The sequence below is a fragment of the Idiotropiscis lumnitzeri genome, chromosome 16 (genome assembly GCF_059441095.1).
Source record: "Idiotropiscis lumnitzeri isolate Australia: NSW breed Sydney's pygmy pipehorse chromosome 16, RoL_Ilum_1.0, whole genome shotgun sequence".
NCBI lineage: Eukaryota > Metazoa > Chordata > Actinopteri > Syngnathiformes > Syngnathidae > Idiotropiscis > Idiotropiscis lumnitzeri.
The window spans coordinates 14,603,692-14,628,285 of record NC_142406.1 but is presented as its reverse complement, the minus strand read 5'-3'; the positions used below and the strand labels follow the sequence as shown (position 1 = coordinate 14,628,285).

Sequence of the window (24,594 nt, the reverse complement as noted above, 5' to 3'; positions counted from 1 at the left end):
TTTGAAGTAGTGATGTTTATTCAATAAACAAGTAATTGGTCAATGACTTAGTAACTCCTCATGACATTGTTGATCCAGCTGTTGTAGCGACACACGCGGGCGTACACGCTGGGGTGACCCTTCATGGCGCAGTCATAGCCCCAGGAGACCACACCCTGAAGCTCACCGTTGCACACCAGAGGACCGCCGGAGTCTCCCTGCAGACACACGTACAGCATTTATTTAGCCGTCGCTTACGCGTATTATATGTTCAGATTCATGCAGGTGTACCTGGCAGCTGCTGGCACCGCCGTGCATGAAGCCGGAGCAGAGCATGTTCTCGGTGAAGAGGTGCGGGTAAGCGTTCTGGCAAATCCTGTCATCAATGATGGGCTGCCTCAAACACTGAAGTCTGTCGGGGAAGTTGTCTGAGGGGCAGAGAAAAAAAACCACAATGTATAAAGAGTAGAACACAGCAACTCACTTCAAACGTATTTCCTTGATACAAAGATGCAACTAGACGGTGGCGAAGTACTACTTTTGTCACCCAAATCATATTTTCATTTTGTTCACTGCATATATCGATGCTGCAAACGGTGACTTACTGCCATTGGCAGCCATGTTGCCCCAGCCGGACACCAGGCAGTTCTCGTCGGCGAAGGTGCAGCGCGAGGGCAGCGGCACGGTGCGAACGTAGTTGTTGAGGGCTGCCGGGCGGTTCAGCTTGATCAGCATGATGTCATTGTCCAGATTGTAGCTGTTGTACTGCGGGTGCTTGACCAGGACGGCAGAGTCGATCCACTGCTCCGTGCCCTCGTTGGCGGCGATGTTGTGCTCGCCCAGACGCACCTGGATGCGACTGGGAGAGGCAGAACAGTTTATTTGCTGCTGTTTTGGTTAACAACAGTGGTTACATTTAGGTAGATGTCAGCGATCTCCACTTTTCGCTTTGACCCCCTACATTTTTCAACCACGCTTGACTTCACTCTCTCAAATTGTGCAAGTAAAAAGCTGCCAGAAAATTGCTGAATTTAGAACGCTTTTGGACTTACGACTTGTAGCAGTGAGCGGCGGAGACAACCCACTGGCTGGAGATGAGGGAGCCACCGCAGAAGTGGTAGCCGGCGTTCAGCGACACCTGATAGGGGACCGAATGACGGGGGCACTCGTAGCCACCGACGATCTTGTCGTCCTGTTCGGCAGCAACAACTGGCAAATGGCACGTAAGGCTTACAAACATATTTGCAAATTAAGTTTTAAAAAAAAAATATATATATATATAATTCAAAATCCGTCGAGTTTTTTGTAATGTGCTATTGGTACACTTAAAAAGAAAATCAAGAAAATATTTAAAACAAATTAAAAAAAACATTAGCATTCATAATAATAAAAGTTACACAATTTAGTCAATTTTTCCAAAAGCCAAGCATTTAAATTAACTGATACTAAACAGTAAACAGTGACAACATTTTAGCTGTTTTTGCAAGGAAACTACCTTAAAAAGCTGATAGAAAATACTGAAAAGTAATTAAAAATATTTTTGTGGTTTGCAGAAGACAATATCCGTAAGATAAATGTTAAATATCCTTACACGCTGCTCCGAGCAAAGCCAGTAGAATCACTGCCTTCATGGTGACGCGTGTATGCGTGTGGATGTCCGAAAAGCAGCAGGCGCTGGACTCATATTTATACACACACACACACTGAAAATGACATTCTCAAGGTCAGCATCGGTTGGGGGGGGGGGGGGGGGCAATCTGGGAAAACAAGCATATGGCAGAAAAGACCTTGAGTCATATCAAGAGTGGACTGACGCCATCTTCCTGTGACAGCTCCTGCAAACCAGTCGCTTATGTAATCATGAAGGAGAACAGAATGCTTTTGAAAACAAATAATTAAAAAAAATAATGAAATGGTGGGATATACTCTCATTAGTCAAGGATTGTCCTCTTTTGTCTTGCATGACTGACTCTGTCAAAAAATTGAGCACAAATTGAACTTGGAACATGTAAAAGGTTTTATTGAACATAAATAAAACAAAAACAACAAAAAAAAAAAACGCAGGTAGAAAAATATGTAACAGGTTTAGAAAGACATTTTATACAACTATGTACAAAGCGCAAAGCCGAAAACGCCTCTAGTTACGAAGCCACGCCCCCTCCGCTCCCGCAAGGGGAGAGAAAACAAACGTGTCAAAACTTATTGTTGTGGGAGGAGAAAAAAAAACATTAAAAAAATTGGCGGTTGTCAATCCGGACTGAAAACGGCAGGTAGATCAAATTAAGGTTAGTAATTAACGTTGTCTTGGGACGTTGAATGACAAAATGTTTCATCATGAGGTAGTGCACACGGAAACACTGACGGGGTTGCAAATTGAACCCACCTCAAAACGTAAAACTCCCATTTTTACGCCCGCCTTCCACTGGGAAAGGTTACAGCACAAATGCGTAAAATTACATCAACATTTAATCAGATATACAAAAAAAAAAAAAAATGTATAAAGGGACAGTGCAAAAAGCATTGTATTTTTTTCTTAAAACACACAAAATGAACAACAAGACCGCGGGATACAGCACCTCAGTAAAGAAAACGGAGAAACTAAAGCACAGGATATGAGAACAAAAAAAAAAAAAAAAGATTGCGTCCAAGCAAGTCATAAATAAATATTTCCCTGCGAGAAAACGAAAGAAAAATGAAACTTGAAGCTGAATATGGAAAGAGAACATCACAACGGCTTGTGCACATTATCGAAATAGTCTGTGATTGACATATGGCTCCGTTTGTCAAGATTCCAGCCAGGACACGACGGCCGAGTACTCTTGTTGTAAAATATTTGATGGATGCATTTGCGCTGGTAAATTCACAGGCGGTGCGCAGTATCGGTTAAATCATACCTCGGGCCGCTAGTTAAGGTAGCGGCGGCAGCGGCGCGCGCCGCAGTTGCAGCGCAGCTTGCTCTCGTCATCCTCGATGGGGAACTTGTAGTCGTACGTCAGCTCCTCGCCGCGGTAGATCTTGCGCAGCGCGAAGATGACGATGTGCTTGCGGCCGTCCACGTTGATGACGCGGGAGTAGCAGTTGGGCTCGCACGAGTGGTTGATGAAGCGCGCCGCGTTGCCCTGCATGGTGGCGTCCACCACGTCAAAGTCGTCGATGCGGAACATGTAGCAGCCGATGCCCTGGGAAAGGCGAGGGAACGTCAGCACCGTTCAAAATGTGCCACATAGATTTGTCTCCAAAAATTACTTACCTCAAATATTTTGAGTTTTAATAGCTACAATTGTTTTCATTAAATAAAAAATGTGCCAAGCCACAAATTATGCAATGTCTTAAGGTTTGTGAGTTTCTCCATGAAAATGTAGCAGAATTATTTTTGTGTCTAAATTTTGTTATAAAACGGCATGCCGTGATTTTTATTTTCTGGAGACGTGAATGAATGACACTCAGCCTTATTCTTTGTCTGACTCACTTTGCCGTCATAATATTTCTCCCGCTTATCAGTCAGCACCGAACGGATGACTGTGCCGGCGTACTCGATGACCATTTCTCCCGATTCAATGTTCCTCTTGCAGAAGAGCCCTCGGCCGTGAATGAGTGACCTGCGGAAAAGTCAGACTCGTTAATGTCGAGCAATTCCACCCGACGGCAAGACTTTGGGCCATTCTTGCAACACCTGTAAACCCCGACGGCTTCCTTGGAAGTTTTCTCCAGGTGTCGAAATCTCATCGCCATGGGAAGCTCACTGCTGGTGGCGCGCCTGGTGGACACGTAGAGCGGACACGTGAAATGCGTGCCATTTCTGTCTCCTTGTCTTGCTTCCAATTAACCCACCTGGATGACTTGAGCGGGAACTCGTCGTCGTCCTCGTCATAAGGGCCGACCGAGTTCGGGAGCGCTCGGTGCTGGGACGCCAGGAAGTCGAACATGTCGAACGTCGATTTCCTGTTCACGCGAAACAAAAGACGTTCATTACCATTCGAGGCGTCCGACCAAATTCAAGTACCGTCGTAAAAGAAAAGAGCAGCGCACCGCACGTAAACTTCGCCGCGGGCGCAGCCGCTGGGGTTGAGCGGCAGCTCCTCCTCGATGTCGTTGCAGCGGTGGAAACGGAAGCGGTGGCTCTTGCAGTCGTTGGCGCCGCGCAGCTGCTCCAGCAGGAAAATAACGGCGTCGTGCACCACGCCCAGCACCCGCGGACCGCTCATGCTGCCCAAGGGAAGCTGTCCGAGGTGGAAAGCCGCCCGCGCCTCCTGAACGCCGTCAATCACGGCGCGCCAAGCCACTGGTGAAGCAAAGACAGCTGGGATGTTAGGATTTTCTTTTCTTCATTGTCATCACAAAGCCTGATTATCGGATGCATGGAAAGAATATCCAAAGTGGTGTGAACTACAAATGATAAAAATAGTCAGAACACACATTGCATTTTCCCACCGTCATGTTGTAATAAAAAAAAAAAAAAATAGATTCTTACCCTCCATGGTGTTAGCTTTGACGCTAAAGCCGTCGTCACTGGTGATTTCAAAACGCAGGTGAGGCTGGTTCATGTAGATTCTCTTTTTGTGTTTGGGCAAAGGGGCTTCATCCTCGGAACTACAACCTAAGGACGTCAATTATTGTCAATTGCCTCAAAGTTTGTATTTAAAATAAAAATAAAATAAGGGTCCAAATCATATTTTGACTTTTTTTTTTGCCTTAAATATCTCAAGATGCTTGGTCACCTCTGCTAAAATCAGCAACATCCGCAGTTAAACATGTTTAATTATACACCTTTGATGAAATTATTAAAATAGATATAATCAGAATGTGGTTGAATCTGTTTGATAAAAAAATAGACTTGGCTGATGATATCCTAGCGTTAAATGGACCAACCTGCAAGGGGGCCCCAGTCGGATAAGTCGCCATGGCGAGCGCTGACCCACTTGTGCGCGGCAGCTCGACTGCTGGGACTGCCCGTGTGAAGAGTTCTAAACAGAACACGCGAGACAAGGTAAATAAAAATAAAAAGGATATTTACAATTCATAAAACGCAATACAATTTAAATTTTCTTTTTTAATTGGCTGACCTTGGGGACATTGGCAGCGGTGGTGCCGTGATTCTCAAATTCTCCTTGTCCACATCGGGAACATCTTTTACATGCGGAGTTTTTATTTTGAGACATCTGCGGAAGGAAATGCGAGTGAGTGAGTGAGTGAGTGAACGTGCAATTTAGCGGGACGCCAGCAGTATGTAAAGGGTATTTGGAGCAATGCACTAACCTCCGCTGGCTTGAAAGCAATCGTCGCTGCCCGCCACTAATTTTCAGATTGCGGGATGCAGTGTAGTTGTCTGAAACACTCGGAGCAACGTCCGGCCTTTGCTGGGTTCTGTGTGAAAGGTTAAGACAAACAAATAATGCCGTTACACTCGCATGCTACAATTTTTGGGTATCTGTCAATCGCAGCAATATTTTTGCTATTGCTGGTACTTCACCTCTAATTTGAATGATTTTGCATTTATGAATAAATAAAAGTTGTTCTTCCACTTTCAATGTTGTTGTTTCTCTGTGAAACAATATTCTGCCGTTGTTGGGTTCTTTGTGCATAGCTTTGAATCTTACCTGGACTCCTGATCGTCTTCATGATCACTGGCGGGCTCGTTCAGGATGTCTATCTTGGTTCTCTTCCTCTTCCTACTCTGAGGGATGACGGTCGGGAGCTTGACACGCACTTTGGGCAAGGGCGCAGCCGTCATCTGTGGTTGGTGATCTGGCACGCTGATCAGGACACTCGGGGACTCCGCGGCTACAACAGCCGACTGACCGGGCTGCTGATTGGTGTCCTGACACGGAGGTGGTGTTGGAAGCTTGCTACCCGCGTGTTGAGCGCCGCTAAGGATGATGGGTTTGGTCCTGGTGGGGTCACGGTGGGATTCCATGGATCTGTTAATAATCGCTTGAGCCGTTTCGGCCTCGGACAAAACCGAGGCGGGATTACGCTGCACGGTGACGGCCGGCGGGGGGCTCGTCATGCGTTTGATGGGCACCACTCGGTAGATGATTTTGTTGTTAGGCGGCGGCGCGTGGACGACGTTGGCGGGCTGGCTGCTGACGCCCGGTTTGACTGTGATGCGAGGGATGGGTCGCTTCGAGGCGTTACCCTTGTGGAGCATCTTGGCAATTTGGCTTATCTTGCTGTAGGTGGGAGAACTCGAGTTGAGTGTTTGATACGTGTTGGTTCGGGGATTCTTCAGCAGGATCTGGCCTTCACTGTTGACGAGGAGCACCTGGGGTGTCGGCGGAGGTGTCGGTGCCACAGTGGCGGCCGGTGCGGGAATCACCAGTTGGGTTGGCTGCTCTGATGTTACGGGCCGGTCTAAGCGAATGGCGATGGTTTTGCCCCGCACCACAGCAGGTTGCACATTTAAAGTTCTTACCCCGTTGAAGAGAACGGGCGAGGTGATTGTGTTTGTGGCGACAGCGCTGACAGTTGTTGCGTTTACAATCTGGACCGACTTTGGGGGAAGCAACACCTTGACTTTCTGCAGCTGCTGAGGGACACACTGCTTTGGCAACAAGCACTTCATTTTGGGAGCGGGCTGTATTTTTTTGACAATGATTCTTTTCATTGGCGAGTGTGACACGATTTTGGGCTCAGGAGAATAGTCCGGGTCGTTCATGTCATCTTTGAAGCCTTCGGCAGAGTCTGCCGATGACATACTTTCGTCATCCGCTTGAGCGTTAGTCGTGGACACCGAATTGACGTCTTGGGTGGAAACAAAACTCCCGGTGGGTGCTTCGAGAAACGCGTCCTTGGCAGATGTGTCACTGTCTATCAGTACCTCCTCGCTTTGCACCATATCGAAAGCGTCAAGGAAAACAGGGGCTGACTGATCTTCCGCGAAGCTGCCTGGCACGCTCGTACCTTGTTCTGCCTCGCAAATAGACTCCAACCTCTTGAGAGCGACTGTCAGCTGCTTCGTGGGCGAGCTGCCGTCGGTGTGAATTTGAGCGTCGCCGCTTCCCACGTCGTCTGCCTCCTCGCTGCGGTCGCTCTCGGAGCCGTCGTCGGCGCCATCCAACTGCGAAATGGACGGTGTGCAGGGCAAGGCTGAGGTCTGCGCGCTTCCAGCGGCCTCGCACACTACGGTGCGTGTGAGTTTCACGCCGCGGTCTTCATCTTCGGAGTCCACCTCGGGCATTTCTACATCCAGCCGGCCACCCGGCAACATGTTATCAGTCAGCAGGGTGTCGTCAAACTCCAGTTTGGCGTTGAGAACCGAGGCCACCGCAACCTCGGTGTCAGTGTCGAACAAGGTGTAAGGTAGCGCCAAGTTCCCATCCGTGTTGTCGGGCGCAAGCGAGATCCCGTTTGTCGTCGCCACGGCCGCATCCTCCGTCTCAGATGATGCCAAGAAATCTTGGGGAAAATCAGCAGACACGGGAGTGGTGATCTTGAACCCGTGTCTGCCTCTCGGGGAGCCGTGGCGAGGCGAAAACCCAGCGGAGATAGGACGAGGCGGGGAGCCCCAGCCGGGCGAGAGGGAGTTGGATCGCGATAGGGGAGGAGAGGTCGGCGCAAAGCCGGAAGACCTCGGCGGGGAGCTGAAGAGAGCGCAGCGGGAGTGGACGGGGCCGCTGTCGGTCGGGGACGAGCTACGGCGGCTCTTGGACGACAGCCTACGACGGCGGTGAGTGTCCTCCAGGTCCCGCAGTGTGAAGATGTGATGAGATTTGGAAGACGCCGAACCTAAAATGAGCAAGTTAGTTAACTCAAGACACTCAACTTTCCCAATTAAAGCGGCTCATGCGGGGTGCAGTTGCTTTCTTAACGTGTGCCTTGACAAAACTACTGTTGAGAATTTAAACGTTCAAAAAAAATGTTGATGTGACTCGTAAACAGGGCTGGGCGATAAACCGAAAATTTACCGTTACCGAAATGTATTAGAATGACCGACATCATTTTGCCCATGTCGGTAAATTCTGTGTCTAAAAAGAAAAACAAAAAAAAACGAAAAAGAAGTCTTTTCTGTCTGCGGAGATGTTCATGCCTCTTTAAGACGGCCACAGCACATGAGTCACGTGTAGAAAAATGTAAACAGAAGACGCGTTCGTAGCTGGCGATTCAAATCCTGAAGCGGCCGACACGGCTGCAGGCGAAGTAACGTTAGTTGAAATTGTTCCTGTCGCGCTTGTCCCGAAAAGAAATTCGACATCTGTCGTTTGGAAATGTTTTGGGTTCCAGAAAGACGATGTTTGAGCAAAGGAACATGAACTACAAAGTGCGTCGTAAGCACCTGAAACAGCGCGTCCAACCTTTTCTTTTTCACCACCCACAACACGACCATGCTGTTGACTTGGAGCTTGTGCGAAAAGTTCAAAGTGAGAAGCAAGGTTGGACAAGTGACAACAGCCCACTAACGGAGGCGACACCATACGAGAGAACGTCTCAGTGGTGGACGCGATAGCCTAGCACATAGCTAAAGATAGAGCTCCTCTAGTTACGGTGGAGCGCACAGGATTGAAACGCCTCATGAACGTAGCCGACGAGAGGTACGAAAATATTTGCCGCAAACAGCACAACATCGGGACGGGAGCGGAGACGTCGAGCATTTTGCATCCACATCCGACTTGTGGTCGAGTCGCAACATGGATCCCTGTTTGAGCACCGGAGTACTCGAGACTGTACGTTTTCCTGATGAAGCACACGCGTTTATTTGGCATTGGCATTCCATTGACATTTTTTTCATTTTATTCAGCATTTTGTTTACAGGCGACTAGCTCCTTTGCACATGGCATTATTTATATTGTTTACAAGATACCTTTACACAAATCTCGGCCTTTGCAAATGGCATTACAGCATCTCGGCACAACATATTTACATAAAAAGATTTTGTGAGAGGTACCCTTTTTCTCCTGTTCTTTGTGACATTGTTCAAGTCATGCAAAGCATTCTATTTTGAATGTTTATTCAAACGATTTTTGTACTTTTATTTTTCATTGGAAGTAATGTGTACCAGTTGGTCAATTAAAAAAAAAAAAAAAAAGCAGTTAATATGCATTTCCTGCATTTATGCACATATCGTGCATTTATCGTCACCGAGGTAAAATTGCCCGATTTATCGCGATATTGATTTGAGGTCATATCGCCCAGCCCTACTCGTGAACAACTATTGTATACCTGGAGACGGGAGAGGTCGAGAAGACCCCCCTGCGGGCCTCCTGGTCTGCGAGTAGCTGTGCTGCTTGTATCCAGGCGAACTGTGCAGTTTGGCGTTGGGCGATGGAGTGGCAGAAGAAAGTGGGCTGGATGAGGCGCTAAAACTCTCCAGATTCTCCACATCTTGAAGGTGGGGAGGGGAACATCACACATTCAGGCATCTGAACACCACACAAGAGTCATATCGCAAGCTAAAATTGACAATGACCTGTGCGGAAGTTGGGACTGTGGACGATGGTTTGATTCTCCTCTTGATCGCACTTCATGAGGAGCTCCTCTTCCTCGCCGGGCAGGGGGCTGGTTACTTCGGTCACCTTACAGGTGTACTTGCAGTGTCTGCGCGGATCCACAGTGCTCCAGTATAACCGAGAACACCTAAATAAAGAGGGCGTGGTCGTGTGAGACATTCAATTCTCAAGCTGACGTCATGAGGAGGACCACTTACTGGTATCCAACAGGGTATAACATCCTCCCATTTGATGAGATTTCTGACAACACACCGAGCTTCTGGATTTGCAGAGACCCTGAAAACACAAGAACAGTCATAGTCAGCAGGACGTTAACAGAAAGATAGCAAAAGTTTTGAGGTGATGTACAAATAAATTAAGCGTACCGATGGTCATATTTATGGATTCAGGTTCGAGGCCTGTGAGGAACTTCCTCTTGAGCGTGATCCCTTCAAAGTCAACATAGACTCGCCGCTGAACTGCAAATCCATCCCCGGAAACGGTCTGAAGAGAATTGGCAAACAGTTAAAAAAATATTTTTTTTTTCAACGTCAAACGATTCCTGACAGTAAAACAACAACATTGCGTCCCACACACCGGTACACTGACGAGATCCGTGTGCTTGTAGCAGTAGACCTTCCGGTCTCGCTGGAACACACAGTCCTGGGCGCGCGCACACATGAAGTGGAAGTTACTTTGGCAGGTGGAGAGGCAGCAGCCCACCGTGGCACCCGACAGCCCGCAACGATCGCAGCGCTGATGAAAGGAGACCAAAAAATAAATAAAATTGTGTGCGATTCTCTCGACAATAGCAGCAACAACAACAAAAGTACGCAAAGTCTCCGTTGAGCAACCAATCACTCTTCTGCGTACCAAGTGGCGCCCCCTGTAGACCGCAGTGTGTACTTGATGTAGGGCGCCGTTGATCTCATTAACTTCGGCAGACCAAATGCAACAGTTGATGTGGGCCCACTCGTTCTGGCCCAAGTACAACAGTCGTCCTCCGTCCTGACAAGATTGGGGGAAAGTAACCCAATTAAAAAAAAACAATCTCGATATAGATGTTTAACGTGGAGCGCCAAACAAAGAAAAAGCAGCTTCTGCTTACCCTGGGAGCAGAGTCACCACACTGCTGGCACAAAGCGCACTGTCGGCAATCTTTGAAAGCTTCCACATCCTTCGTCACACCTGCATGGGCCGAGACAGTTCTATTTAATGCGAGCGCAACACACAACCACCCGTGCGCTGTACAACGTCTTCCGTACCTTTCCCCGCCTGCGTCCCTCTGCTCTCCCGAGGCTGAAAAGTCCTCTGTGTCCACTGCGCATAGCTGTGCTCCTTCGAAGGCGGGATCACCGCTTCGGGGAGCATGCCACTGCAGAGAAAAGGATTCGTACAGGATGTCAGTAGACTGCGCAGGAGTAACTAATACGGGGGGTGCCAGTTGAGTGTGTGTTACCAAGGCAGGTCCTCCGAGAATGACCTCAACTTGATTTGGTGGTGGACAGGAAGCCAGCTGAATACTTGCACCATCAACTATCAGGACAAGCAACAATGCCGTTAAAGGAAACTGGCCGACACACAGTGTTGACAAACCGGTAATAAGAGATATACAAATCGCGGTGAGATAATTACTTTGGCATAGTGTTCCCTGGCCTGGATGGTGGGCTTCTCATCTGCGCCCTCCTTGAGCCACTTTCTCAACAGCGAAGCGACATCTCCATGGAACGCTTTCTGAACGAGTCAAAGAGAGCAACGGGGTTGTTGTTATACAGCACATAGGCGTCATCATTTTGAGCAACATTTGAGCTCAAACTTACAATAGATGAATAAAAGCCCCCTTTTAATTTTTCATCCATGGCTTGTAGATCACAAACTGGTGGCTGTTCTCCGGTGAACTCTGTCTCGTTGGTGCCCTGACACTAAATCATAGACATTCATTGAAACAATAAATAAATACGTAAACCTCCTTGAGCACAGCCACACACATACCGATTGACAGAGCGCAAGGTGCTGAGTGGAACTGGAGGCGAGGAGGCCGGCGAGCACCTCCCGCAGGCCGAGCAGCAGTTGGCTTTGCAGGCGTTCCCTCAGGCTTCCATCCTCACCGGTATGCCGGCGGCAGGGGGAGCAGGTGAAGACGGCGTCCTGAGGTCGATTCGACAGCAGCCCGTTCAGCTCTTCTGCAACAAAAAAAAATAATTCGTCAACATCGACACAACACGCTGGAGAAGAGAGAACCGCAAAGGCTTCTTCTGCAACAAAACTCACCCGAGAGGCCCTCGCAGCTGTGATGAACCCAGTGGTTACATTTGAAACACTGAATCATCCGCGCTCGCTGTCTGCTGTCGTCGTCGTAGCACTTGTTGCAAACTGTGCAGTAGTGACCTGCGTATATCATGTCAGACATAAGTCAGGAGAACGTGAACATTTTCATCCAACTGTTTTGATTGCATTTTGCTCCCTTCCATCCATGTGATTTATTTCAATTGACATCATTTTCTGTCTTTAAACGACAGGTTGGATGTTAACAGTTTGATGCAAACAAACCTTTTTCATGAAGAATGGCGCAGTCCGGGCAAAAGTTCTCTGCGTGGTTCCAGGCCACGTCCCACGACTTCCCGGGTGTCACACCACAGCTTTTGCAGCGAATGCACGTCATGCAGAGCTTAAAAAAAAAAAAAAAGGTTATAAACAGGTTTATTCCAAAAATTCCAACCGAAACTTCATTCAAAGGATTGTTTGAATTCTTAGCTTTGATATTTCATAAATATAACACCTACCCAGGGTAGGCTGCAGTTCATCGGCTTTGGGTATGTTGGTCCCAAGCAGGAAGGGTGGTAGGAGGTTTGGCATCTTTTGCATTGCAACACCGGCTGCAGAGACATATCACTTAGTTGATATCAAGAGTCACACCTTATATATATATATTTATATAAACACACTCGGCTAAGCACAGTACAAGCCAAAAGTGAGTTGGCTTTCACACCTTGGACAGCTTGCTTCGGCGCCCACACACGTGGCAGAATTTGCAGCGTCTGCAACACCAGTTCTCCTTGTTCGCCCCCAGAGGGCGCTCCTCGACTGAGAGGCAGAAGTAGTGGAAGGGCTCGCAGCATATCTGGCAGTAGATCATCTGAGAGGGAACATGATGAGCAGAGTTTAATTCAAGAGGAGTACATTCAGACAGGAGGCGCATTTAAGGGTCGGCCCGTTTACCTCATGTCGCCCTTTGCTGGCGCACAGCAGACAGACGGGCTGAGGTGTGGTGGGGACGGATGTGAGGACGCTGAGGCCACCCATTAGCCACACGTTTTGAATTGCACAGTCCTCCTGGAGCGCACAATTCAATTTTTTGAGGTATTAGGAATTAATGTGAACTGACCATTACAGAAAATACACACCAAAAAAATAAATAAATAAAAGTCATCTTTATTTTGGCCATTTGCATGTGTATTTCTAATATTTAAATGACGTAAAAGGAAACCCGAGTACGATGTACCTTAAAATCCACACGGATCTTTGTCTTGTCAAGCACCGGGCCCTTCTGGGGAAATCCATTAGGGAAACCCACGGGGGCGCTGACTGACGAGCCCTCGGCGGCATTCTGGGAAGGAAGGACACAGTGTGGATCAGTTCCTGGCGTCCTCTGCAGACCCATCCCTCCATGTCCGTCTTGGCCATCATCCCGGGCGCCATCCGCTCTGTCCACTGTGAGTTGTTTGTCGGTCAACGCATGGAGGGGCTGCAGCTGCGACACGGCGTCGCTTTGAAAGCGCAACGTGGTCGCGACCTCTGTCGGAGCCGAGTGCGACATGGACTTCGGACTCCCTTGCGGCGGCGGCGATTCACTTTTCCGCCCGTGTAACGCGGCGTGCACCACAGACGCAGGCAACGGGTGCAGTCGCAACACAAGGACCCGTGAAGGGGGCTGCGTTTCAGGCGAATGCCGTGTTACGAGCTGCGGCGTTACGGCATGCAGTGCGTGCGGCTCGCTAGGCTGCGTTACGGGCTGCATCAATTTGGGTTCAGATTGTTTAAGGTTTGGATCCAGGTGCTGGGGCGACTGCAGGTGAGGATCAGGGAGGCGGTATAAGTGTACTCTGAGCTCCCGCTGCAGTTTGGACACGGGGCTTCCGGATGGGCCGGGACAGGGGAACGTTTCGCTGGGCGCCGCCTCTTCCGTGTTCTGCAATTCCTGCGGAGGAGGGCACTGCCTAAGCCAACCAGCCATACAGGTTCCAAAAGCTACACTTGCATAGAGGCGCATGCAACGGAGGCGACAGAAAGGAAGGAGCCGTATTGTTGGGACGCTATGTTAGACAGAGTAAGTAAGACGAGTAAAAGGCAAAAAACTTGCGAGAATGTACAGAGGCATGCTTGTTTTTATGTCCACATATTTAAAACCTGACACTGCTGGTTTTGACATAACGGGAGGTTTTTTTTGTTTGGTTTTTGGGATTAAGTTGTTATAAATGACATGCCTGCACAGGGTAAAAGGTGATTTTCGATTAGCACACGGCTCCATAAGACTCACGGTCATTCCACAAAGTCACGTGCCTCTGGGTTGCATTTCTGGCGCACAGCCCTTTTTTGTGTTTCACTTTAAACGCCACTTTCACTAAATGTAAACGGTAATAAACGGCGAGTGTGCTTTTCTACACATTCCCCTCAGAAAGGTTGTTGTTGTTAGATATCTCCCACACCAGCAAGTGTGGGATCAAAAATATTTGCTTCAAGATATAGTTGCAACAAATTGAAAGCAAATATGTTTTAGGTGAAAAAAATATAAAAGCAAAAGCAGAGAAGGAAAAAAAAAAAGGCTAGCAAGTCTAAACGCCAAAAATATCGATCAAATATGGCTAGAGTACCTAATTTCAGCACATTTATAGATTGGTGGACAAAATAAGAAAAGAGGCCTGGGAAGGAAATTACTTGGAAGTTGTTTTCTTGTTGGGAATTTTTCAGACTGCCAATCAAATTTAGCATAAAAAAAAAAACAGATCAATGGCAGGAAGTCGTAGCAACTGTATTCCAAATAATTTACCCCAGAAGTCTAAAGGCGCTACATGAGAAGAAAGACACTCGCAAACTACATTACCTTGTAAGCTCGTGGTCTTCCTTTGGAAAATGGCCGCCGCTGCTTCACCGCCTCGACACGAGGGTCATCACAGACGGGCAGTCCAAGTCCAACATCTCAAAAAGAAAAGAAATCTAAGCTGTAGTTCTATTGTTTTTTTTTTTTGTTTTTTTTTTAAAGGGGACCGAAGTGTTATTTACCTTGCTTTGCAGCCATTTTCTCCTCCTTCAACTCTTCCCCGTCATCCTCTGCCTCCTCGTCCGACTCGGACTTGAGCAGGTTGCTGAAGGAGCGTGGTGTGATGTTACGCAAGGAATGCTTGCGGATTTTGGTCGGCGCCAAGGACTGCTTCTTGCTCGACTCCCCGGCGCCCCAGTTGGAGTCTTCGCTGCTCGACACGTGCGCCGAAATCCGGCTGGCCCGGACTGGCAAAATGGAGGCAGATGCATTATTTTGCTGAATATGAGTCAAAAAAAAAAAAAAAAAGATTCACCCGCCTGACTGAATATTTTTATGAAATTCTGCTGATGACAGCGGGGTATCAAATTTCTTAAGTCAAAGTACCACGACACATAATTTTCTATTTATTTTTTATTTTTTTTAATTTTCATCAAATTACACTCCAGAGTTCTTATCCAGAGATAAGAACATATTGACAATGCATACCTTGAAATTGTTTGACAATGCGCTCCGTCTTCGTGGCCTCAATTCTATCACACCTCCTGTATCTGTTGACAATACAGCATAAAAATGTGTTCAGCTTTCACAAAAACTGCCATTTTTTCTTTTTTTTTTTGTGCTTCACACTCGGGGGTAGCAGGGGCACTCGCCTTGGCACAACGATCTAACTCCATCAAGTGGCGGGAGTGACCACAGGCTTATTTGGATGATGGCGAGAAAAAAAAATAAAAAAATAAAACCCAAAACATATTGACCCATATTTGCTTACATGCAACATTGTCGCCTCTTGTTGGGCCCGCCAAACTTGGGCTTGTCGCGACAATTGGTGCACTTGGCGCAGTCGCTGTCCACCAGGCAGCCTCTGCACGAACCGCAGCGCCGCGAGCGCACGCCGCCGGGCCTGTAGGGGGTCAAGATCTTGCGTTTTTTGAACTTGCGGCCGCGTCGCCGCCCGCGCCGCCGCCTTTGCTTCTGTTCCTCCTGGGGTTGTTCCTGAGAGGCGAGCCACTCGGCCTCGCCTCCAACAGAGATGTCGTCGTCGTCGTCGTCATAATAATCATCTGCGACATCTGCAAACGGGAGAGGATGGATGGGGAGCTCAAAAATGCATTTGAAACATTTAAAATGGCATTGTGAGGTACGCAGTAGACAGAGGATTTCTTTTATGATTTTTTTTTTTTTTTCTTTTTTTTAATATTAACGATATATACACAACAGTATGTGGCATTTATGGACTATTATGGAGAAAAGAACAGCGGAAGACGGGGCAGAATGAATATGATAAACATTGGATGCACTCAACTTTGAGATGCAACCATGCCAGTAAAATGAAACTCACGCTGAAGATTGTGTCAGCACATATCACCAGCTCGTCGAGAATACTATGCAGGGAACTTCTTTCCATGAACAACCATTTATGAACAGAATTCTTTTGGGGATTTGAAAGGAGCAAGAGCGGCATCTATTTTAGAGAGGATTATTAATTTAGGTGATGGAACACTCCGCGTTAAAAAAAGCCAACTTGTTTATTTCTTACAATTACATTCCACGACTTCGCTATTTCCGGTGATAGCGGTACTTAAAAACCGCAGCCTATAATTATTATGCACTGGATAATGCAAGCAATCTTTTCTCACACAACATATGCCAACTTTTCTCTGCTTCCATTTTAGTGTCGCTTCAATCGTCTTTGAGCGCAACATATATTCTTTATGAAATGGAATGTGGTGTGACGTATAATATTTGTGTAGATTTTTTTTTTTGCCCAGGCCTCTTTAGTGTGGTGCAAAATTGTCCCTATGTGTACTTCAGGGCAGCGAGTCTAATGGTCAAACAGCACTTTCTCACCTCATACAGAGTGATGGCCGATCGACCAGTGTTGGGTAAAGCTTTCCAACAGCAGTGGCTAATCTGTGTGTGACAAAAGATATTTTTGCTGGCAAATAATTGACGTACAACTACATTGAGCTTACAAGGCAAGGTTTGTTTTGGAATTGTGTTTTTTTGTTTTTTTTTTGGAGGGGAGGTTATTTTGTGTTGGGATGGGTTTGTGCTTTATTGTTACTACAAGTGCACTGTGATGTACTCACGGAAAGATTTTTATTTAATGCTTTCTCAACTGCCCTCTTTACTTATTTGTCTGCTCTTTGTCTTGGTTTGAGTGTTGGACACAAACAAAAGGCCATCAACATGGTTTGTGTCACACAAGTGAGGATCAGTCGAGACTAAAAATGGTTGTGCACTGGAACGCTCTTCTTTTTTTTTTTTGGTTTAATGTGCCAGTTGTGTGCATGGAGCGTACCTTCTATTGCGGGTGAAAAGGTGATCCCCTCCCTCTCGTGCAGCGGTAGGGCACTGAGTCGGGGAATGTCGTCGGGCACCATCGCCCGCGGCTGGCCAAGGGCAACCGCCGCCGCCCGACACACGTGTTTGATCCTCGGACCGCCCAGAGGCTGCTCCTGCAAAAAAATTAAATCAAATAAATCACATTTACAACAAGCCAACTTGCTGCCTCCCTCCTCCTTTTGTGTATTTAAAAGAAAAAAAAAAGAATGAATGAAGCATAAACATGCCGCTTACCTGCGGACGCAGTTTAGCGGACCGGTTGACTCTCCTTTTCCTTCGTCCTCTCACTGCAACGTGAGTGTCACTGGAACTCAACTGTTCATATGGGGAGAAAGTCCCCGTTAGGATATATTTACGTGCATCAATGTACGGGTTCGGAACGGTTTCCTTGCTCACCTGCGACATCTTGAACTGCTTCTGTTGGTCAATCTTGATAAGCTGCACTTTGGCTTTCTTCAGCAGGTGCAGCATCCTCTTGTTGGCGCCGCTCAGGCCCACCATGCGGTGCCCGGGCACGCCCACTTCAGGTGCCATCGCCGCCACAGGGCGAGCCTCGCCGCTCCCCACGCCGTCTGAGCAGACATAAAATGGACGCTTCATTAGGCACATGATGGCAGCAAATAAAACGAGCATTGCTTACCATTCCCGTCTGTGTGTTCCGGGGATATTTGCAAAGTCGTCTTGGCGTCGCTGTTGACGACCACGGCGAGCTTCCTCACCACTCCGGGCGAGTCCATCTCCTCCACGGTGAGTCTAGCCTTGCGTCTCCTCCTCCTCTTGACGTGCACATTCAAATCGTCCGGACGTGCGCCGTCATTGTCCTCAACCTGCATGGCGTACTGGCCTCTCTTCTTCTCCGCCAGCTTCAAGGTGAGCCTCTTGAGTTTCTTGTAGAAGTCCAGGTGACCGGTGGCGTGAATCGGTCTTGCGGAGAGCTTCATTGGGGGAAACGACTTGTCCGCCGCGGGAGCGGCCAGCACGGCGTCTCCGTCCAACGTGGCATCGTAAACGGAGTCTTGGGAGGATGTGCTGGTCTTCTCATCCTCTTTCTGCTGACTCTTAAGCCATGAGGACAAGTGGCCTTTCGGGAAGGGCACCACCGCCTCGTCCAAGAACCTCTTTGGTGTCTTGATGACGCGGGACGAGCGCGCAGTGGTCACGGCCGAGGAGTTGTGCTCTTCCACGAGAGCGTCGGGTTCGAATTCCGGTGGAGCGGTAGGACTGGGATCGGCGACGTAGGCGTAAAACACATGCTTGATGCGCTTCCTTTTGACGCTCGCGGTGGTGGTGGGTGAGGCATTTTTGACCTTCTTCTTCCTGCTATACCAGCACTTGCGATTGTGTCGCTTGTACGCGCGGTGCTCAGGCAACACAGGCAGCGGCGGAGACGACATCTCCTCCAGAGGCATGGCTGCCTCCGGGCCGCTTTGGGCGCCGGCCTCCGCACCAATCTCCGGGGACGCGACCACGTCCTTCGCTAGCCTTTTCCTGTGGCTACGCTGCAGGGATGCCGCCAACAGCCTGGCGCGAGCGGGCCTCAGCCGTGAGGCGGCATCTGGCATTTCGGCCTCAACTATATCGAGCTGGCCCGCGTTCTCGGCCGTTCGGTCTTCAGTTTGTCCTCCTTCACCAACACGAGCCTGGATGCCTTTTGCCTTCCTGCCAAACGTCCGCTTTGGCGCCACTTTGACTTTCATCCCTCTACCTTTGACATCCACCCATTCTTTTTTAGAGCGCCGCGGTACTATCGTCCCAATCAGCCCTTCTTCTTCTTCGAAACTCTGTGGTACAATCATGCCAATCAGGCCATCTTCTTCTTCGTCCGCCTCGTCTCCTTCTTTGGCGCCCTGTGTTACAATCTTCCCTATCAGCGCCGCTTTTGGCTTCTTGGGTAATATTTTCCCGATGAAAGGTTTGTTTGCAGGAGATGGCTTCACACCTTTGAGAGGCTGCGCAACTTTGGGAGCTTTCACTCGGCTAGCTGAATGAGTTGTGGTTGTGCCAAAACCATCAAAGGCTTCCTCCTAAAAAAAAAAAAACGGAAACAAAAACCACAAGGGCACAGCAGTCAATGTTGACATCAAACCTCCAGACTTTGAATATGTGCAACATTGTAAAGCAACCGCTTCAATCTAATTTTTCAAACAAATCTAGTTATTTAAGCGGGGAACCATTTTGGGATTTAAAATACGAACCATATTTGATGTCTATTTGAGAAAGGATTTGGATGCACGAAGGTTGTTATGTGAGGAAACACTGCATTTAATAATGAAGCATTAACCATGATCGTTTTGTTTTTATTCAGAACTGGGTCAGTCTGATTTGCCACAGAATGAGAAATCCATTCTATGAGATTTCCAATTTAAATACTCCACCTAAATGGGAAAAGCACATTTGACCAGTTCTGCAATTTCTTTTATTTACTTTGTGGGTTGTCAGCAATGAAAAATAAGTCAACCACTTGGATGTCGGCCCACGTGACATCAAGGCTTTGTTCAAATCAGATAATGGCATGACTCTTCCCCATCATGTTGTTACTAAGGTAAGTTGAACAAATGAAACAAAAAACATACAAAGGCACACGTTGCATGTCTGACATGACCTGTGAATGCCACCCCTGGCATGGAAGCTCAACCAAAACTTTGAAATAATGCTTAAGTAGAAGTAAACACCATCGTTCGGTGGTCTTAGTCAAACAAAACTAGTCTCAATCTTAACATTTAAAAACAAATATTTGAATAAACGTTCCATCAAGTCATGCAGAAAGACTATGGAATAATACTCACTTGCATATATTACATATCCACTCAGTTGAACAAATATTACTGTAATTGAGGACTCACTCGGTTGTGAACCTTCTCTTTGTGTATAGAGCATGTCTGGATGATACTGCCCCCTGGTGGCCAAGATGCACACACCAGGAGGAGTGTAGCGTCAATTCAATGGGCATTGCAAGCGTGACATCATGATGCACAGAATGAATGGTTTCTCTTGCAATCCCAACACTAAATAACCTATTGAAACGCTAACCATTGCATTAAGGTTCCACCAAAAAAAGAAAACCATGAATTGCTAAATGCAAGAATTTTGTGGGATTACTGTATGCTCAAGACGGCAGAAAATTAATTAACACCGCCGTGATCAAGTCAGGTCAAGTTTTTACACCACTGTGGGCCAGCACCCAAAACGGGGTCAATTGATCAGCAAGAGTAAAATGTTGAAAGCTTCTTTATTGATCATGCATCAAGCACATGTTTTACTGGCAGCTAAAAAGCTTTTTTGTTCAGATTTTGTTTTGGTGAAAAGACATCTCTTCAGTTCACGTTTATGCAATTTTTGATCGTGTTTTGCGCCACGGTTAGTACAGTATAGTAATAAGAAAATTACATGCTACAGTATTGAGGCGACTAGTGCACACTGGTTGACCCTAGTGCTGATAGTAAGGTTTATTTGCACACCATTGTAGCAAAAGTGGCACGAGAAGTGGGACACCATCGTTCCACTGGTGCAACATCGCTGGATCGTAGCAGTAAAACAAACCTTAAAACTAGTCGTGCAAAACAACTTGACTAGTAAGTTACAGGTATTCCACTAGTGCACTTACTAGTGAGTATACTAGTACATGGACTATATATCATTGATGCGATCTTAAGGTTATACTAGTTGGCCTTTGAAGTTATGCTCCTAGTACAGGTGAGTCGTTCAACTAGTGAGTAGAAAGCGTGTACTAGTCCAAAGTCCTTGAGCTGGAGATCAAGGATAGCCAATAAATGCTCACACAGCTTTGCATCCTCCAGTCAGCTGACAGCTCCAACGTGGTTAGTATGATGATCGACTCGCCACTGTGACGTTTTCGGCACGACACGGCAAAAAATGCGCAAAGCCCAAAAACGAATTAAAGACGTTGTGTTCTTTTATTATAGCACAAGAGATGCTCAAAGTTTACTACATGGCGCTCGTTTCCATAAACAACCGTCACTAGCCGCTAAAGTTTCCACCTAGTGGCGCTTAGCGGAGACTGATATTAAGATTAAAAAAAAAAAACCTAAAAGAAAACATGCCAGTTTGGACCATTAAATAACTATATTTATTCCAGCACAAGCACCGGAACTAAGCGTTCGTCTGCGTTTGAAGCCGAAGCTAAAGCTACTTCGCCGCTAACACATGAACGGGCTTCCACATCCTTTGTAATTGCTAAACAACAAGTGCACCCAAGCGCCATTTCTCGTATGTTCCAACCAAGTGAGACATTTTGTTGACAAGGCGTTTAAGCTGCCCGGTTGCCTCGCTCGCGGGATCGCTCACCTCCTCGCTCGACTCGAAGCCCGCTTCCCTCCGCCGCCCATGCTTCTCGGCCACCCCGACCAGGAGCAGCAAGGCCGGGTCGTCGCTCAACGCGAGGCCGATGTTTACAGGCCTTGGCCCTCCGCAGGACGACTCGCCGTCGTCCGAGCTTAGCCTTCCGCGTTTGCTTCGCTTGCCCAGGCGCAGCCGGCCGACGCGGCTCGTACAGGGCCGGCCCGGGAAGCGAGCTCGGGCGACCCCCTGTCCGCTCAAAGACACCGCGACGTTGGCGGACGACGACAATCCGCCTCCCGACGCCGCCATTTTTGAGCACGACGACACCAAGGAGAAGAAGCGCGCGAGCGCGCTGCCTGGCGAGCACGGCGGATGCGAATACAAACAGGCAAGATGGACCTGGACCGCTCTCGGCCAGAAGGCGCCAGATAGGAAGGCAACACAAGTGCATCATGGGAAAATACTTCTTCTCGTCGCACTGTTTGTCTTGTTTGCTTGCACCACTTTCGTTTATTATTATTTTCGCAACGTTTTAAAACGTATAAATAGTCAAAGTCCGGAACTATAATTTCGGCATTGATTTGAATACAATCAGCCAATGAAGCCAAAATGAACACCCATTTTAGCTAGTTCATTATTTTCATCTAATTTCATAATTATACATACGTTTCCTGACGTTGATTTTGTGGTTTTAGGTGACGAAATTTTTATTCTGCAACTCGTGACCTGTTAAATTACATTAAATTAATTAAATTACATTAAAACCTCAGTTATTAAACATTTTATATTCGATATTGTATTTTTCTCATGACGTCACGCAGTCCTGGACACGCCCTACATATGCAAATGGTATGAAATCTTATAATAAATACAATTTCTAATTTATACTTATTAAACGTGAATGAATTCAGTACACAAAATATACATGTGTATTTTTTAAACTACATCTAAAACCTATTTTATTTAATTAGCATTACATTTAACTAAAATCTGTTAAAATATAAACATGAACAAATATTTTGATATAATTCAAACGCATTAATTAAATGCATAGTGTATGACAATGTAAAAATCTGATCAAATATATTCATGGACAACGTAAATAGACAATATATTAAACAATGTTGAAATACTATGAATGCATTCAATGTAAATAAATACATGCAGGTGAACAGATACATCGACAAACTTGACACTTCATACAGTTGCAAAGAAAATTAAAAACAAATATTTTGGGAGAAACACTCTTCAATCATCAACATGAATATCTGTTGTTTATACCAGGCAACTTTTAATATTAACCTAAGTGCACTGATCAGTCCAATATTGTGGATTTCAATTTTAAGAGTTCATTTAGGGAAAAAAAACAACGCATGCTTGAATTTCACAAAACAACTAAAATTGCCACTCATGGGGTAAAAGCTTGCCATAAAGTGTACATGTAAAAAAGGGCTGTGGTGTTGCAAACAAATAGTAGCTATGTACCGACATTTATGGCATGGTCAGCGCTTCTTGCGAATCGTTGAAGAAGATGGTGGCTGCACCGCGTGTAGACTCCTCTTGTGTGCCCTCAGCGCGTCAATGGATGGGAACACCAGATCGCAGTCAGCTTCCGGACATGGAATCTTCAGCTCCTTTTCCTCCTCTTGGTTTTCATCCTCATCCTCATCCTCGTCCTCCTCCTCCTCTTCCTCGTCCTCCTCTTCCTCCTCCTCATCTTCCTCAATCCTCTTCTTCCTCCTCTTCTTACCGCGCACCTTCTTGGTCTTGGCTTGCAGATTACGTTTAACGACGGGCTTCATTTCAGCTCTGTCGACCCTGTCTTGGTGGCTCCGCAGCGCCTCGTCGGTGAGGAAGTGGCGCCAGCAGATGGAGCAGAGGCGCCCGCCGCTTTGCGCTGCTGCCACCACGTCCCGGTCGTGCTCTTCGATGCAGTGCAAGTGAAAGTCCAGGAGGCTGCGGCAGCCCACATTGCAGTCTGTGCAGCGCCACACACCTTCCACGCAGCCCTTGCGTTTGTGTCTGTAGAGCTGTGAACAAACAATCAGTCATGAAGACAGTCTTTATGGCAGATTTTCACCGATTGCAGATGAGTCTGGATTGGGATGAATCCCCCACGATAAACAGGATAATTGCACTCACCCCACTAAAGTTGTTAAACACTTTGGAGCAGGAAGAGCAGACTGGGATGTCGTCGACCTGATGGTGGAGCCCACTGTGCAGCCTCAGTTCCTCGGGGGAACCAAAAAGCCTATCGCACTTGTAACACGAGAACAATGTGTCGTTCTGCAGAAATATGAAACAATGTTGACACAGCCAGCCAGATATGGCCTGCAGCCTCACCACAGACCAACAAATATTTTAATAAATTGACCATGTTTACCTGCATCAGATGCCTGGTGTACTGCTCCGGGTGAGTCCTCCTCATGTGGTTCTTTCTGGTCTTAGCCGAGGGAAAGGTGATGAGACATTGCGGACAGTGAAGATCATCATAGTCCTCTGCTGCATCACAACCAGAAATAATTACATTTAGAAGCTTTATGCAGATACAGTAGTCACAAAAAATGAGGCCAGTCAAGGAAGACGCAGGTTTCCAAACAAAAAACAATGCAGGTGAGAATAAAGACAACAAAACCCTCCGTGTCAACCCATGTTGCAATATATTTTCACACACTCAAATTTGACTCGTGCCAAAAATCCAACAATACCCCGGAAGTAGAAATGATAAGTAGTGTATTTGAGCTGCTGTCAGTTGATGAAGCTTACGCGTTTGCAGCAGGGACGTCGCAGAACACTCATCAGATTTCCTCTCTGGGTTGGTTTTGCTCATGTTGGTGCCCACGACAACGTTCTCGGCTTTCAGCACGTCCATGTCTTTATCCACACGATACTGTAAAAAAAAAAAAACAGCTCAATAAAATTTTATGAACCGACTGCGATGAGATCATGACAACAATAGACGGTCACGATTGGTTAAACCACACAAGCGAAGCGGTCAACAGTATTTTTGTTTAATTAAACTGTTTGCTTAGTCATCATGTATAGTAAATTTAACCACTTCGTAATGAGGCAAACTCTGACTTAAAAATAAGAATATTAGCGAAAAACATTGTTTTCTTACCTCTGAAGCCACGGCGCCAAGCGTTATTCATCCGGGTCACGTGACACACCAAATCCCGTCAAATCGCATTGCATTATCTCGCGAGATGTTCAGTAACTTCACTATTACCGTAATATATAAATGTGAATTAAACTTCGCTGTTAATACTTATAAATGTTTTCACTTTA

The 24,594-nt window shown here is 47.0% G+C and overlaps 3 protein-coding genes across 5 annotated transcripts; all 3 read right to left on the bottom strand.

The window, feature by feature from the left end:
• Window positions 1-1,709, bottom strand: LOC148321613 (trypsin-like). Its single transcript, XM_088278679.1, has 5 exons — window positions 1,571-1,709; window positions 1,032-1,188; window positions 585-838; window positions 271-407; window positions 1-197 (listed from the first exon to the last, which is right to left on the bottom strand). The coding sequence occupies exons 1-5, from the start codon at window positions 1,608-1,610 to the stop codon at window positions 48-50; spliced, it is 738 nt and encodes a 245-aa protein (XP_088134805.1). The 5' UTR covers window positions 1,611-1,709; the 3' UTR covers window positions 1-47.
• A 263-nt stretch (window positions 1,710-1,972) lies between these two features.
• On the bottom strand, window positions 1,973-21,726 carry kmt2ba (lysine (K)-specific methyltransferase 2Ba). 2 transcript variants are annotated; one of them, XM_088319186.1, is made up of 37 exons: window positions 21,313-21,726; window positions 17,648-19,031; window positions 17,404-17,579; window positions 17,242-17,322; window positions 16,964-17,120; window positions 15,431-15,731; window positions 15,148-15,209; window positions 14,682-14,906; window positions 14,503-14,597; window positions 12,904-13,599; window positions 12,621-12,734; window positions 12,391-12,537; window positions 12,185-12,277; window positions 11,952-12,069; window positions 11,673-11,789; window positions 11,394-11,584; window positions 11,222-11,323; window positions 11,037-11,135; window positions 10,861-10,937; window positions 10,667-10,776; window positions 10,510-10,589; window positions 10,275-10,409; window positions 9,999-10,157; window positions 9,788-9,905; window positions 9,620-9,698; window positions 9,383-9,549; window positions 9,136-9,297; window positions 5,577-7,704; window positions 5,236-5,343; window positions 5,043-5,138; window positions 4,849-4,943; window positions 4,451-4,576; window positions 4,009-4,261; window positions 3,811-3,921; window positions 3,653-3,736; window positions 3,449-3,578; window positions 1,973-3,158 (listed from the first exon to the last, which is right to left on the bottom strand). In XM_088319186.1, the coding sequence occupies exons 1-37, from the start codon at window positions 21,613-21,615 to the stop codon at window positions 2,883-2,885; spliced, it is 8,955 nt and encodes a 2,984-aa protein (XP_088175312.1). In that variant the 5' UTR covers window positions 21,616-21,726; the 3' UTR covers window positions 1,973-2,882. The 2 variants fall into 2 exon arrangements, with proteins under 2 accessions (XP_088175312.1, XP_088175315.1); XM_088319189.1 differs by having other exon boundaries at window positions 12,904-13,008.
• A 666-nt stretch (window positions 21,727-22,392) lies between these two features.
• LOC148321611 (uncharacterized) lies at window positions 22,393-24,500 on the bottom strand. 2 transcript variants are annotated; one of them, XM_088319193.1, is made up of 5 exons: window positions 24,428-24,500; window positions 24,073-24,196; window positions 23,690-23,808; window positions 23,449-23,592; window positions 22,393-23,336 (listed from the first exon to the last, which is right to left on the bottom strand). In XM_088319193.1, exons 2-5 carry the CDS (start codon window positions 24,176-24,178, stop codon window positions 22,809-22,811), a joined length of 897 nt encoding a protein of 298 aa, XP_088175319.1. In that variant the 5' UTR covers window positions 24,179-24,196; window positions 24,428-24,500; the 3' UTR covers window positions 22,393-22,808. The 2 variants fall into 2 exon arrangements, with proteins under 2 accessions (XP_088175319.1, XP_088175320.1); XM_088319194.1 differs by having other exon boundaries at window positions 23,690-23,805.
• Window positions 24,501-24,594: the final 94 nt, after the last annotated feature.